At 45.9% G+C, this 16,606-nt stretch overlaps 1 protein-coding gene across 1 annotated transcript in view; it reads right to left on the bottom strand.

Moving 5' to 3' along the window:
• Window positions 1–2,253: 2,253 nt before the first annotated feature.
• tspan5a (tetraspanin 5a) overlaps window positions 2,254–16,606 on the bottom strand; it is a 43,201-nt gene continuing 28,848 nt past the window's right edge. Inside the window, exons 7-10 of the mRNA XM_028805120.2 lie at window positions 13,367–13,483; window positions 12,062–12,123; window positions 6,845–6,890; window positions 2,254–6,735 (exon numbers count right to left, since the gene is read on the bottom strand). Coding sequence (XP_028660953.1) covers window positions 6,878–6,890; window positions 12,062–12,123; window positions 13,367–13,483 — 192 coding nt within the window. The 3' untranslated portion in view covers window positions 2,254–6,735; window positions 6,845–6,877. The remainder of the gene's footprint in view (window positions 6,736–6,844; window positions 6,891–12,061; window positions 12,124–13,366; window positions 13,484–16,606) is intronic.

Below are 16,606 nucleotides of genomic sequence, written 5' to 3'. Positions count from 1 at the left end.
GAGTCCTGCGCTCGCTCAGCCTTCCTGTGCCTCTGTGTGTCTCTTTGTTTGATGAACTCTCCACTCGGGGTGAACGTTTAGGATCATCTGGGCCTGGACTTGCGTACCTGGGTGGGCTTTAAGGGGCACCTCACTTGTAACCTCTTCATAAGCCAAGAGTGTGTGGAACAACACAGATGGACCCGAGCTACTCAAAGATTGGTGTGGACAGCAGCACACGGTGCCCATCGATGAATGAACCCTCTTGGTCTTCACCGGAGTGGCGCTGATTTGCGTGTTTCCTACTGCAACTGATTTGCTTGTCCTTTCGACTGTGGAATTGGCATTTCGTATTCGCCGCCATCATCAAACCCCTCCCACCTTACGTGATGGAGCCGCGTTAACGTCCTCGACTGGACTCCCTGAACGGCGATCTGCTCGGCGTCCGCCCCACTTCAGGACACAGTGACGTCTGCCCGCTCTGCTGCTTGGTTGTAGTCCGTTGAAACTTCCACCGGCATTGGAACTCGGGTCGGTGCAGCCTGACCCCCCAGTCGCACGTTCCGTTTTGTTTCGGTAACGATGAGCCCCTGCTGAGGGGCCGCCGCGTACTCAACCACACGTGGACTCGCTCGGCCCAGTGACCTGCCCACTGTGTCCTCCTCTTGGCCATCACCGTCTGGTACGACACCTGCTGTACTGCGTGGTCACCTCCATCTCCCCCCTAAGTACTTTTGCTGGGGGTGCCAGTTCTTGTCCTGCATTCCTGGTAAAGAGGACATCGCCGCCCAATCTAGACGCTCTCCAAGCCAACCGCTTTATGAAAATGGGAGATGGAAGAAGCTTCACCCTAATCCACTATAACCAATGAACAGACATGCCAGCCATCAGAGGAACCAAATGCCACGCAGCAGCGAACTCGGACCTCCAAACTCCTGAAGCACCTCCAGCAGGATACAATGGACTCCTCCAAAACTACAGAGCGCGTTGGATTATTGAGAGCCACCACAGTCAGACGTTCTCCGTTCTAGAATTACGGTGCCCGGTGCCAGTTGGTAAGGTGGGCTGATGAGCCGTGAAATCTCCTAACTATCGATACGCAGCCTTGTAGGCTCTTCTGACCAGAGAGAACTTTCAAGGGCAGGTAGTTGGACTCACTATTGGTGGCACTGGAGACGAGACGCCTCATGGCAGGTGAAAGTAAGAAGGTCACTGGACTCTGTACATGTGACCGTAATGGCTCTATAAATCGTGTCATTAAGGCAGGAGTGGATATAGCAAGGCTGTCCCCAGCCTTGTCACAGCTTCTGCTTCAACTCGCTGACTTGGTCGTCTGCTCCAAACCTGTAGAAGAGCGCTGACCATTGAGATGGAAGCAGCAGGAACGACTGGCACCTCCAGGCCGAGCTCAGTCTGTGCAGCGATGAAGCAGCAGTGGCCTGAAGTGGCCCGGTCGTCACTAGTGCTGCAAGTGCTCTCTCCATTGGGGACTCGCAGTGTCACATTCCAGACGGGAGGCCAAGTCCTGCTTGTGTCCCTTAATTGGCACATTAAAGTCGTCTGGAGTTCCCACAGGTAACAATCTCCATTTCTGCTCAAACTTTCATTTCACTGAAGGTCTTGTTACAGCTCTCCTGGTCGCACTTCACGTCACGATGGATGAACGTCCTGTAAAAGACTAAGTCAGCGTGAATGACTGGTGAAGAAGTAAGGAAGCCTCGCACTGTGTGACACTCGTTAATGACATTCATTCAGTTTTTATGAGCGTACAACATCTGAAATTAGAACCATCTTAACACATTACAGAACACGACGTTTGTGGTGCCCGTCTGTCCTCGTGTGGCAGACTGGACCACTTGAGGAGGTGACCACCAGAAGGTTTACCGCAGCCACCATCGGCGTGTCCCTCTATGACCCCTTGGGTGACTTCTGGTGTTTGCCCTGCTGAGGGTACAAACGCACTCAACAGAACCAAATGAAGCCCCAGGGTTCGGGTCTCTCGGCGGTGGCAGCGGCGTCACTTCTGCCTTGGCTCACATTGACAGGACTTGATGTTTCTGATTTGCGGATATCACTTTGGTCAAATGGATGCCCTCAGCCGCTGGCCTTTGTTCCAGTAGCCGTCACAGGACACGCGCCTTCACCTCCATTGTAAAGCCAGGGGTTCACACACACGGGCACAAGACGAGCAGACGGCGCCACCGCACAGCGGGCCAAACGACGGCGGTAGAAGGTCTCCCACAAACACGCAGAGTCGGTCGCATGTTACCAGTTTCTCGATTTATTTCTCAGTTGCTTTATTCAAAGTTAAACTTCCTCCCTGAACAATTCAAAATACATTTTTACAGCACAATAGAAAAGTGAAACAAAGCACATCCGATATAAAATTGTGGATTAGCCATCAAAACCTGCGTATAAAAAAGGAGTCGGTGCAGCAGCAGTGGAGCGCGTCGACTACGCCACTAGAGGACTTGGGACACGCCTGCCAACGTGACATCGCACTCGGACACAGCCGCCTGCCAACCTCTCGGATACAATTTTGGCAAAACCGTCACATCTGAGCGACGACTCGTTTCATTCTGCAGTTTACGCTGTTGGCACCTCTTGCACAAGAAAGTCGTGTCTTTACGGGTCCTGGCGCCGCACGGTCACAGTCCTGAGTGAGCTCTTTGGACTCAAATGCAGCGTTTTGTGAAAGCGTCTCCCTGCTGCTACTGCCCGCCTGTGTGCCCCCAGCTACGCCTGAGCACCAGACCTGGCTGGAGGGGGACCTTACTAATGGGCACAAGTTCCTTTTCCAGTTGGCGCAGCAGGCCAATGACTGCCTCCACCCTGGAAACTCACAGTGCCAGCTTCTTCTGTTTGATTTCCCAAGTGGCTTCAAGTAAAAGCACCAAAAGACGTGACATGACAATCGACGAGATACACCTGGGACTGCCGTCACCCTGACCACAAAGAACCCTCTACCTGTCACCCGTGTGCCATGCCAGTCGGGCTCACAAGGCAGCTGGAGTCAGTCCAGGCATGAGGCAGCAATGCCAAGCAGAGGAGACTAATTAGTGAATAGAATGCCGAGACATCGGTGCAGGGGACTGTGTGGTGATGCAGCCATGGTGGTGCCAGGCATGTGCCATGTGTAAGTGTCTGTGCTGCTCTCCTAGTGTTACAGTAAGTCACAGGTGTGTCCTTGGGCAGTCCAACCGAACACGGAATTTAAAGCGACTGTGCAACTGCTGGAATAAAAATGAGCACACGACGTGGCACACCAGGAGAGTGGAGGAGGCACGGATGCCAGCTTGCCTTCTTATGTTTGCTAAAGGTCTGTGAAGTAGACTTGAATTGGGTAATGGAGGGCCGGAGCCCATCCTGGCACTAATAGGCATATGGGTTAAGGGACCTCAGTCCATTGCAGGGGTCATACAGATGAGAGAGAGAACTGGGTGTCCATCTTAGTTAGTGGCACAGAATTGAGAATTCTACAAACGTAGCCCGAGTGAGGCCAACACGTTCAGAACTGAAGCTGCACAGCCAGGCCTGCTTCCATGTCCATCCATCCATTTTCCCAACCTGCTTGTCCAGGGCAGAAACGACGGGTGGACAGGGTGCCAGGCCATTGGTGGGTGGCCACCCTCACGCCTAAGGGGCCAGTTCACAAATCTGCCGGGAGTCTCAAACTCCACTTGTACTTCTGTAAAATGGCACATTTGTCCCTAGCGGTGACATTTAGACTAAGTGGAACTCACCACACTACAAATATCATAAGTGGATATGAGCGCGAGAGACCAACGGGGGCATTTTAACAAGACAGAATTACAGATCTCTTCAACAGGGCAACGGGCAAAGCCCCTCGTTTGCAAACGTCGGCCAATACGTTCCAGAAATTTCCATTCTGACCTGTCACTGGTGAATTGCAGAAAGCTAAAAGTAATCCTAGCTCCACTCTGACCAGTCACAAGGTGACTATTTTTACCAACTGAGAGCCTTTCATTTTGAGATCTCTGTCCTGTTCATCTCGACTACTTAAACTCGGGTCATAACTCCATGGGCCGACAAGCTGAAGTCAGGCTTTCAGTTGTCTAAACGTCATCAGGACCTCACATTTAAAGTTAAAATGGCGTGAAGTGTGAAACGGCGTTAGTCTGGTGCGGCACTTTAAATTAGATAAAATCCTAAAGGGCTGAAGCAGCGAGCGCCCACTTAACATGAAAGCATCCACAGAGCGGGTTCAGGTAATGAGGGGCGAGCAGGCTGGGGTCACGACAGCCGCTGTGGACGAGGACTACGAGAAATAATCGACAATGGGACAGTAAGCCTCCTCCGCTGTCCTGCTCTTCTACTCCATCAAAACATCACAACAATTTTCAGTAGAAGGCCAGCAGCTCAAAGGCCCACCTGACTATGAAAACTAAACGAGGTCAGCAAACTGCACCCCATCGTCATCGGGTCCTTCTTTATATGATCATAAAGTCTCCATGTGGTAGCCATGTGCTGTCTGCTGGTGCAGAACACGATGACACAAACTGGCACGAGGACCTTAACTAACGTCCACTTGGACAGCTGCAGTATCTATTGCCCACGTCCAAATGAGATGTGACACTGTAGGCATGCATGGCATTAGGTGGTATGCAGTGCGCCCACAGCCTCCTAGAGGCACTCGGGACTTCATTTCATTGGCCAAGCTGACTTTAGCGTTCCTAAGGTGCAGGATGGTCTCAGCCCTGCGTTCTTGAACATTCTCCTCAAGCTGGCAGACGAGCCTCCATCACATGCTCCCCGGTGTCTGTATTGGACGGACGGCTCCGTCTGAACTGGGCTGTGGACGTGTAAACGTGAACAGACGCAGACATTTGCCCCCGGACTTGCACGGCTGCTCAGTTTTCATTACCAGCTTCTTTTCATTTACATGACAACTGCTGAACTGGCACAGTTAGGAGGTCTGTTATGAAAGTAAGGAGACAAACTTTTTACAAATATTTGTGACAACGCGGCCTCCATGTCCATCGTCTGCCACTTTGCCAGCCCCGTCACAAATGGCACACAAGAGTACTGAGTGGCATCACACCAATCAAATGTTGCTACAGAAAACACACAAAAGGCCAAAGAGGGCATCATCTGGGCTCAGGATGTCTAACTTGACGTTACGCCCGGACTCTGCCGAGCAGACCTTCTCTTCTCATTTACAGACACTGACGGCATCTGAAGAGCGTGACTCGTGCAGTAAGACAATCGGCTAGAATCATCCTGCTGGGGATGACTGATGGAGGTGGCGCGTTGTTTCTGACAGACGTCATTAACGGGTAAGAATAAGAGACGTGCCTTCATAAGAGGCCGAGTGAGCAGAAGGAGTAAATGAACCACCCTGGACAGAGAGCTGCAGAGCAAATTCAGAACGACGCGGTTGGTGACGGTGCGTCTGCGGACTCCGGCTCTGTTGCTCATATTTTGTGCTCCACTCACTAACTGGCATGTTGAATTGTCAACTGTGGACAGACGTCAATGTGCTAAGTTGAGTTGGGATACGCTTTGTTAACTATTTTAGAAAAAAAAAATGTAGAAACTAAGCAAACGTAAACGGAGTTAAATTTGTAAATAAATCCTCAATACATTAAGACCCCCTGACAGGAGGGAACGGCAGACTCTTCGCTATTCCTTACGCCTAATGAACCAGTGAAGTCCCACGACGTGTGTATTTGAAAAATATATTTAATAATATTGTAGTTAAACGAAATTCCAGAATCCACGCTAAGCCATCTCTTCATGACGCAGTTTACAGCTGAAACGACGGCGGGACAGACGTGACAATCGTGACTAAAGACGTCTCAGAGATGTACAAATGTCAGCTCAGTGCCACCTGTATAGATATAGAGATATAGATACTGTACATAAAGATGTGCGTCTGTTGAGAACGTCTCGATGGCCTGACGTTAATTTTATACACATTTTCACATCTCGTTTTAGGGTAGAAGAAGCCACATTGACGTCGGTGCTTCTCGTAGTTTGGGAAATTTGGCAGTTTTCCTTCCTTATATACATACTGGAGTCTTCGATCTTTTACTTTGACACTATTTAGTTCCTGCTGTTCTTTTTTGTGTCTTTCCTGACCGTTTTTGCGTATTCTGCTTGACATGATATTCAGATACTGGAGCACCAGATTAGAACTCCAAATTACACACAGCCTGACCGACAACCTGAAATCTGCGTCACTCAGAAAAACGAACATGCCTGTCGCCGTCGAGGAAAGGGCCGTTTTAATTTACACACATCTGAGCTAAAAGGAAGACGCTTGTGGACTCACTGGACCCTCAGTGTAAACGCAAACTAAATCGAGAGACACGAGTGTTGGGTCAGTGCTTCAGACTACTGTACAGTGTGGCACGACAGCCGGGCACCACTCCACGGTGGGTCATGTCAAACGGTGCCTGCCTGTCTGCCTGCCCTGACTGCCGTGTTTGACACACATGGGACACAAATGCCAGACGGTAGGCATGCAGTGCATGGAGACTTCCTTGTTGTCACTTGTCACAGAACAAATAGAATGTCACAATATCTTAATTTCTTCAAAATATCTGTATCATGTAGCTGCTACAATAGTATATATAGAGATACAGATATAACATACATTTATATCCATACATCTATATAAATATATGCATACAGACAAAGAATAAAACATAAATACAGATACTTCATCGTGTGAAAATGGGGGGCTTCGGATACTGCTGTATCTTGGAAAACCCTCTTCACATCTGAAGGGATCTGAAACAGAAAGAAAGTGCAATGTAGTGCTTGGAGACATGAAGCTTAAAACAAGAACGCTTAACTACGTCAGGACTTGGGAGAGAAAAAGCAAAAACGTCACTCTTACCTGCGACGTCAAGGGCCAGGGGGTCTGTCAGAGTCAGGTATGCAGGCTGCAAAACAAAGCAGAGTTAGAGGGCCACAAAGGGCAGCGTTTGGCAAAGTGTGACCACATAATTCTGGGTAACAAACAGCGACTCCGAAAACGTTAGCCACACACTTAGGAGAACACAGCGAGGCCAAACTACGGGTAGAAATGCTGCCCGCTGGGCTCTGTCACTCGTCACACCTCCACCATTGCCTTCTGACTAGTTGCAGGCTTGCTGACCAGGATTCCCCCTCTCTGATGTTTCACCCCTTTAATCCAAGAGCATCTCCTGGCATTGTGGCTCCCTGCAACCCCCTTTCACTGGCACTGGCATCCATTCCGTCAAAACGGTCTTCTGGCCCAGCGACCATCCCAACAGGCTCTGTAGTTCTGCTTATAAAATCTTACTGTTGTTCTCAGAAGCTCGTATCTCGCCTGCTTTGCCACAGCCAGACCTTTGCCTTTTCTTCCTCCTCAGCCAGCTCCTTCACCTTCAGTGTCTTCCTCAGCTCCCGCTCCCCTTAACACACACTGGATGGCTGTTCCAACAAAGCCTCTGGAATGATCTCCATTGTTCACCCCTGCTGCGCAGTGCTGCCAATTCGTATGAACCTCTTCACGGTGCCAGTTTGTGCTTGTGCAGTTCTCTTTACTTATTAAAGATTTAATTTCCTAGATGGGTTTGGGTGAAGTGTCATTTTCATTTGAAATGCCATCACTTACGTTTTTAAGAAACGGTTCACTTTATACTGCACACAGTCAACTATTTCCTCAAGATATTATGATTTCTAAACCTCAGATTTCATTTTATACATTAAGAATTTCACAATACTCTGTACAGGTGACGTACTACTACATATGTGCCAGCCAATCAAGTGCACAAGTTGTGTGCTGAATGCCCTTGGAGAAGCGGCTCATGAGCTTTGGTGGCCCCTGTCTTCAAGCCCCACAGTTTGCAACACTGCAACGTCTCTACCACTTCAGAAAAGTCTAAAAAAAGGCAAGAATGTAAGACACCAAAATGCAAGGTTTTCTGGGAAATGTCACCTTAGAGACTGAATCAGACATGGCAGCTGGCATTTGTAACGGTCGTCACATATTTTGTGTGCTTTTCACCGTTTCTGCCGCTTGCTCCCTTTAGAGTTTGTCTGAGGGAATATTGTCTTAAGTGACATCTGGGGGCCAAACCGCGCCTGTGGGTCCCTGCTGTGACGTAAGGAGAACCGACTTTAAAAAGCAAGGAGGCGCGAATTTTAAAAGGAAGAAGAAAGATTTTTTAAAGAAGGAGCTGGGAAGGTGAATAGAAAAGAAGCAACCGGTAAAACACATAAGGCTCCGTATCAATAACGGCTGGGCGCACCGAAAAGGAGCGCTGGCTAATCAGAGAGGGTCTTCGGAGAGCACGGCTTTACTTTGCATTTTTGATGCGGGTGTCTGCCATGGACGGACGTTAACGCCAAGACCCGGGTGAGACGGACTTCAGCCTTCTACAGAAGAGTCGTCACCAGGCCGGTGAGATCGCTTCTTTTGTATACAGGTGCTGGTCATAAAATTAGAATATCATGACCAAGTTGATTTATTTCAGTAGTTCCATTCAAAAAGTGAAACTTGTATATTAGACTCATTCATTACACACAGACTGACGTATTTTAAATGTTTATTTCTTTTAATTTTGATGATTATAACTGACAACTAATGAAAGTCCCAAAGTCAGTATCTCGGAAAATCAGAATATCAATTAAGACCAAAGCAAAAAAAGGATTTTTAGAAATGTTGGCCAACTGAAAGGTATGAACATGAACAGTATGAGCATGTACAGCACTCAATATTTAGTTGGGGCTCCTTTGGCCTGGATTACTGCAGCAATGCGGCGTGGCATGGAGTCGATCAGTCTGTGGCACTGCTCAGGTGTTATGAGAGCCCATGTTGCTCTGATAGTGGCCTTCAGCTCTTCTGAATTGTTGGCTCTGGCGTATTGCATCTTCCTCTTCACAATACCTCAGATTTTCTATGGGGTTAAGGTCAGGTGAGTTTGCTGGCCAATCAAGAACAGGGATACCACGGTTCTTAAACCAGGTACTGGTCGCTTTGGCACTGTGTGCAGGTGCCAGGTCCTGTTGGAAAATGAAATCTGCATCTCCATAAAGTTTGTCAGCAGCAGGAAGTATGAAGTGCTCTAAAACCTCCTGGTAGACGGCTGCGTTGACCTTGGACCTCAGAAAACACAACGGACCAACACCAGCAGATGACATGGCACCCCAAACCATCACTGACTGTGGAAACTTTACACTGGACCTCACGCAATGTGGATTCTGTGCCTCTCCTCTCTTCCTCCAGACTCTGGGACCTTGGTTTCCAAAGGAAATGCAAAATTTACTTTCATCAGAGAACATAACTTTGGACCACTCAGCATCAGTCCAAAGGCGAGACGCTTCTGACGCTGTCTCTTGTTCAAGAGTGGCTTGACACAAGGAATGCGACAGCTGAAACCCATGTCTTGCATACGTCTGTGTGTGGTGGTTCTTGAAGCACTGACTCCAGCTGCAGTCCACTCTTTGGGAATCTCCCCCACATTTTTGTTTCCCAATCCTCTCCAGGGTGCGGTTATCCCTATTGCTTGTCCACTTTTTTCTACCACATCTTGTCCTTCCCTTCGCCTCTCTATTAATGTGCTTGGACACAGAGCTCTGTGAACAGCCAGCCTCTTTAGCAATGACCTTTTGTGTCTTGCCCTCCTTGTGCGAGGTGTCAATGGTCGTCTTTTGGACAACTGTCAAGTCAGCAGTCTTCCCCATGATTGTGTAGCCTACAGAACTCGACTGAGAGACCATTTAAAGGCTTTTGAGTTCATTAGCTGATTAGAGTGTGGCACCAGGTGTCTTCAATATTGAACCTTTTCACAATATTCTAATTTTCCGAGATACTGAATTTGGGACTTTCATTAGTTGTCAGTTATAATCATCAACATTAAAAGAAATAAACATTTGAAATCCATCAGTCTGTGTGTAATGAATGAATCTAATATACAAGTTTCACTTTTTGAATGGAATTACTGAAATAAATCAACTTTGTCATGATATTCTAATTTTATGACCAGCACCTGTAGATTTATAACGAGGCCTGAACGCTGGATTTATCACAGAATTCTTAGGCCGGTTGGCTATAAATTTAAAACAAAGTTAATATAAAAGGGACTGGGGAACACGTGTGTGTGTTTAATTTATATTTGTATATATATGTATGTACTGTCTGTATATTGCGGATATTTCCGTTTCTTTTCCTTTCTTTCTTTTTTGTTTCGCCGTTTTCTGAGGAGTATATTCTAGAAGGGTTTAAGCGGGTGGGCATGTCAATTAGTGTTTGTCTAGTTGTTACAGGTTTGATAAGGATTGGTTACAGGGTGTTTATTGTTTTGTTTCATTGATTTATAATATATATATATTTTTTTTTGTTTGTTTAAATAATTGTTGGGGTGGTTATTTCCCTTTATAAATTCATAAAGGACATCTCCAGCTGAGGGGATCAAATTGGGGCTCAGATTCTGTCTGCTTCCGGCCCTAACAGAATTATTTTTCCTAAGAGTAGGAGATTTTCATGTGTGCTGAGCTCCTCATACTACTTTCAGAGGAACTCACTACAAGTTCCTCTTTGGTTTCTGTTATGGCACTAAATGCCACATAGCAAAGCATTTGTGGATGGCCATAGGGAGGCGCTACAAAGGCCAAATAAACCACCAGGAAGACATCTTTTGTTGGACCACGTGAGCCAGTTTTATCACATAGCGTTTAGGTTCAATGCCCCGTTGAGACCACATGCACATCTGTGCTGCTATCTGTGACTGAGAAGGCAGGTAAAAACATATGAATGTGCATTAAAATCATTAAAGGATTCTTGAATTCATTCATATTGGAGTCTTTTTAAGTTATTGCATTGGCACACTTGCCCCAATAAAGGGCAGCACTGATTGGAACAGCAGAAGACAACTGCTGTGAAGCAGCAGGGGGTCCACACACTCCCAGTGACATATCCAACATTTCATTGAAAACAACAGCTTATTGGCTTCTGTGGGGTTCATGGACACCAATTCCCTTAAAAACCCTTTTTACGGCGGCTCTTCTGTAGGCACAGAAAGAAGGAATCATGTGGTGATCTGGGCGATGGGGTGGAAGATGAAATTTGAGTGCAATCAATACACAAGTAGCAAGATGGGTCTTCCAGTAGGGAACAAGTTGATGCAGGCCTATCAGGCTTTACGTTCTAACCCATATCCATCTGTAAACCCTGCCAAAGTTTCCACACATCCCCAGTTCTGCTACTCACGTCCACTTTATCCTTAAAGTGCTTTGCTGACCTTGCGCCAGCCTTTCTTTCTATTGTATGTCTTACATTATCGAGCTGAAATGCATTGTTGTGCGCCTTCAGTAAATTTCAGATGTCACTGATGATCTGTGACTTCCTACATGGAAATGCATACCGTGACCCACACGTTTTTCATGAAATCTACGTAGTCAGCCAACGCTAATGAGAAATACCTAAAATGTGCCAATGTACAGGGTCGAAGCAATCCTGCACCACGACACCTTTCTTACAGTCCCACTGTTGCAAGTGGCTGAGAGGTGGCCTGAGGTAAGAGTTAGGATGCCAGGCGGTAAGCTGGATCACAGGTTGGTGATGATATTTAGGGTACGCATTGCTTACATGTGCTTTGTTAAGGTCCCCAGCAACAATCGATAATCCACAAGCATGTAGCCATTTGCATTCTATAATGACGTTGTATAGACTGCTATACTGGCTGATTCAAAGATGTAGCCAACTCTCCTGGATCATGAAATTCTTCAGATTTGGTGAGGAGCTATTTTGAGATGATCGTAGTAACATCTACAGTATGTGCTCCAATGTTCACCATAAAATAAATGCCACCACTTCCTAGTTTGAACGTCATCTGCCATACGATTATTCAGTGACTGACAAGTGCTGGGCGGGGAGGTCAGTTGCTGCAGTGACTTGTCCTCCTCGCCTGGTGCCTTCCACTTCACTCCTGTTTCTCTTCATCAGTTGTCTCTGGTGGGTTGTGCTGCTAGTTTTGTGTATTAAAGATAACTCATCATAGAAGATGCAGATTTCATGGGCTCATTTCCTAGTACACTATGCTTTGCTAATGTCACATTACATTCATAATTACAATAAATATCTTACCAGCTTGCCCTTACAGCCTCAATGTCACTCACAAGATTTTGCGCCAAGCAAATCCCAAAGATCTAAAATAAATAACCAAAAATATACATTAGAAATGAATCGACCTGATTTTATACAAAAACTACAAACCTGCACAAGAAAAAACATTGGGGGGTGTAGATGATTCCATCTCAAAGAACAATAGAAGAACGTGGTGACAAAGTCCCAGCCTCTGCTTATACCACCTCACTTACTGTAAGTAAAAGGTACAGTAAGAAATTCACTTTTTAATTTTAAAAAATAAGGACACACAGAAGTGCAGCGATTAGCTCCGTTTTTTCAGTTCTCAGATACGGCATGATCTTGTAAAGTGAATAATATTTAATCATTACTGAGAATGAGCTTTAGCTGTAAGAAACTGTTCATCTTAAGTGAAGACAAACCACAAAATCAGATAAGCCTCCAGGTCTAACACCATCATTTTCTAACCAAGAATTTTCTGGAATGTTCCGATCACAGAGAGAAGCAGCGTTTAGAACAACTGCAGAGTTTATTGGCCTGATTTTTATAAACTGTACTCAATAATAATTACGTACCATCTTCATGGAAGTCATCAGACTGTCCAGGCTTTGTGTGTCTTTTCAACTAAACAAGTCACCTGGGCAGAGCTGAAGTGCCCAGACCTCTCAGACAGACCTTTGCCACATGAATACACTGCACTGTTGAAGGGCTGCCTTCCTGAAAAACTCAACGCCTTGTGCCTATTACTGCTGGCATGAGGTATTCAGGCTCTGTGCACGTCCCTTGCCCTGTGAATGCCAGTGTAGCACAGAAAACGTGTTTTTCTAAGCAGATGGTCGATGTGTGGATTACGTGGCAGGAGTAACGCAGGATTTTTTTCATGGACGTTGGTCTCCAAAGACACCCATTAAATACAGTATGTGATTAATAAAACTTTGGGTCAAATAAGAAATTAAAAGTAACGGGGGGTGTAGGGGGACTGAAACCTGATCATGAATGAAGGAATAACCCTAATAATAATCCTAACTTGACAATGTGAAACAAATGTCACTTGTGTGGCGCAGTGGGATCAAATCCCACCTCTGACACTGTGTGACCCTGAGTAGGTCACCTCACCTGCCGGTGGCTCCAACTGGAAAAACAAACAAACAAAAATGTAACCAACTGGATCTGCAGTGTTGTGAGTTGCTTTGGATAAATACTGTAAATGAATAACTGAGCTGTGACATTTTGCTTATTTTTCAATCACGCCAACCCAAACAAAGGTTACATGGCGGTGCCACTGTGACTGACTTTGGAACATACCTGTAACAATGCAATTCCAATGAAGATGCCAGCCACCACAGTCAGATTGTCCTGCAGCCACTTCTCAAACTGCGGCACACATCCTTTGGTGTGGATGTAGTTGTGCTGCTCGCTGTCCTGCACGAAACACAAGACAACAAAGTGAGCACCAGGGCAGCAGTCAGGATTCATCACACCTACCAGGCTCGAAGCAGGCACAATGAATGGCATTCATTACTCATTTAGTAAAAAGGTCAAAGATAAGACTGCACAGGCAAGAAAGAGGACAAGGCTGCAAATCCAAAAAGCAGCAAAATCGTTCTGTTTCATTATCATTTCTTTGGGTGTCATTGAAATGTGTTAAAACACGGTGACATTTGTACCCAAAATTAAGGAAAGGTTTATACTCAATTGAGCACAGGAAACTAAAAATCAAAATATTACGACAAAGGATATACCCGGACCACTACCATACAAATACTTCTGTTAAAAAGAAAAGATTCAAGATTGGCAACAATGTTAATGTAAAAAGGTGACAGTAAATACCCAGGAAGACACGGGGTACAAAGGTGAAGTAAAGAACTAAAAAAGCAGCAATTTGATTAAACTATCAGATGGATTTAAATTCATAAACATTGATCATCAAAGACGACTTCATCCACGCTATCTGAATGTATCCACCAGCAATCGACGCAATGCACATCCGAATCCAAACGGGACGTCAAGGCCATACGAGCCAGTAAACGCTGGGATTACTCAGGATGTCCTCATCTACAACATCTTACTTCCCACGACTCTTTACAGCGGCACTTCAAAGAAGTGTCAGATTACAACATTTGACAAAAATGGCCTCTCCCCTCTCTGTCCATTACTTTACAATTCCTGTTACATTCTGTCTTGGCTTTGTTCTCGATGCACGTTTGCAGCGGCTGATGTCTGGGTTGTCTGCTTTCACTTTCACATTCATTAGTTCACTGGCAATTACAGCCTTCATCTCAGCCGCTCCCATCGTATTCAGTGCCATGGTATAAGGTATGTGTGAGCCCACCTTCATCACGGTCTCCAAAGTTGAAATGAGTCCTGCAGATTCAAGTAGTCTGTTCGTAGCAGTCTATCAGCTGCATGCCACTTGGTGTGTGACACACTTTGATTTATTAAGAAGCAATCAGGAAAGATCAAAAGGAGCAGGCAAACGCACGGCTGAAGGCAAGGGCTGGCACACAGGAAGACGACAACACTGGCGAAAAACTGACAAGGACTGGCAAAAATTGAGGTGAAAACAAACTAAGCAGGGTCTTAAACTAACAAATCACCAGGCCCTAACCAACTAGAAGATTTACTCGTCAAAAGAACTGTGAGAGTTTCACTGTAAGTATCTAAAAGTTAGGAGGTCACGTGCAGTGAGTCGCCATCTTTTATAGTCACCGATTGATGAATTCAGGCACCACGATCCACAAAATGGTGGCAACCTGGCATGAAAGGGTCATTCGAAATGGCATCAGGTGACACCACAGACATACTAAACAAGCAAGCAACATTTTCTGCAAAGAGACTTAAATAAAAATGACAGTAAAAATGTGACAGTTAGGATTCAAGCCACTGATCAGGACACTTTATGATATTTAAATAGGATGTTCAGAGCTACAATTTGAAATGTATTGCATAGCTTTTATAGAAAATCACTCTGATACGGAGGTTTCCTAATTTTGCAGACATTACACTGCAATTTCAACTTCAATATCCCTTCAGTCATGTGGTCTGTAGTTGTGTGCGTTTGAAAGTGTGGCATTACAAATATCATGCCAATCCTTGTGCTTTCAAATAAAGTTCATGGTGCACCAGTCCAAACATGAAGACAAAAGTCTTAATCCTTATCAGACAAATCCACTTTAAAGCGTCAAAGACTTTGATGTATGAAAATGTGCCTGGCAAGCTTTTGACGCTTTGTGACAACTTTAAGGAAAGTGACGTTGTGTTCGAGTCTCGCTTCTGTTCGTCTTGATAGAAGAATACATGTCCTGTTCACTTGTCTGCTCACGTGGGCTGTCATGACTGAGTGCTGTACAGTACATCTCGGGATTGGGAAGAAATAAGTTCAGCTTGAAAAGCACCAAACGTACGCCTCAACATTAGGAAGGGCGCTGGTGTCCTTATCGGTTCATGAACTGTACTTTCTGAAGTATTATTCTTGGTTGTTAGGTGTATCGGAGCTTTGCGGAGGCTCATAATTGAGGATTCCCATTTCATACACAGAATAACTTTGGCTGCTCCAAACTCAAGAAATGGCGCCCTGTTCATTTTTATTTTGTTGGCTTCTCATTACATTTCCTTTGTAAAGTGCGTTTCAAGTAACTGAAAAAGAAGACATGAAAACAAAACTGCACTGTTGTCACTTGGGCCGCTTCTACAATGTCACTTGTGATTTGCCACAGAATTAGTGACAGAGTGGACACCAAAGACTTTGCTTGTGATTAGCCAACAGTGTTGCCTTTAATCTACTTGACGTCTACAGCGGCACGTCCCTAAAATCAGGCCACCCTCTTCTGTGTCGACTGGGAACCTCGTATCAGGAGACACTCACACTGTAGTTATGAGGGGGTCTCATAAAGGACCACCAATATACAGTATGTGGTGCTTCATCAGGAGTCACACGTAAACTCCAGCATCTCCACATGAGGTACGGCCGCAGCACTCTAAGGAAGAGGAACACATTCAGTTCCCTCAAGCCCAGGTCCATTGTGGCACCTGAAATAACAGGAAACTGAGTGGCGAGATTTGCATCTTTCACTTCACTTTGACAGACAGTTCAGGCTCTTTAAACATTGAACTACGTCGTTCTACCATTCAGGCCGGCCAGGGACAGCCCCAGTGGAAGGACACCAGTCGTTTTCCACAGCGGGTGCCCCGGCTACTCTTCCTCCAGGCCAGCATGTCAGTTTGTTCTGTCCAACAAAACGCAGACATCCTGCCATGACCAGCAAGTCCTTTAACCAATCAGTGCTCTCCTTGTACTTTGTATGTAAATGACTTCCTGTCAGCTGACACGCTATGCATATTTAACTTCCTGTAACTTGGCCTTCAGGACAGCATTCATCTCCTAGCTGGGAGAAGCCACATATCGAAGCTGAAACACCGCACTGCAGTCCCGGTGGTCTGGAGATGTATTTATTATGTATTTATATTGTAATAAAGCAGTGGTGGGCTGGTGTGGCTCCAGGTTGGTTCCTGTTTTGCACCCAAGCCCTGTCAAAACAGACTCCA

Source organism: Erpetoichthys calabaricus, chromosome 7, assembly GCF_900747795.2.
Source record: "Erpetoichthys calabaricus chromosome 7, fErpCal1.3, whole genome shotgun sequence".
NCBI classification, from domain to species: Eukaryota; Metazoa; Chordata; class Cladistia; order Polypteriformes; family Polypteridae; genus Erpetoichthys; species Erpetoichthys calabaricus.
The sequence above is the reverse complement of the archived record's forward strand: the minus strand, read 5'-3'. Positions and strand labels throughout refer to the sequence as shown.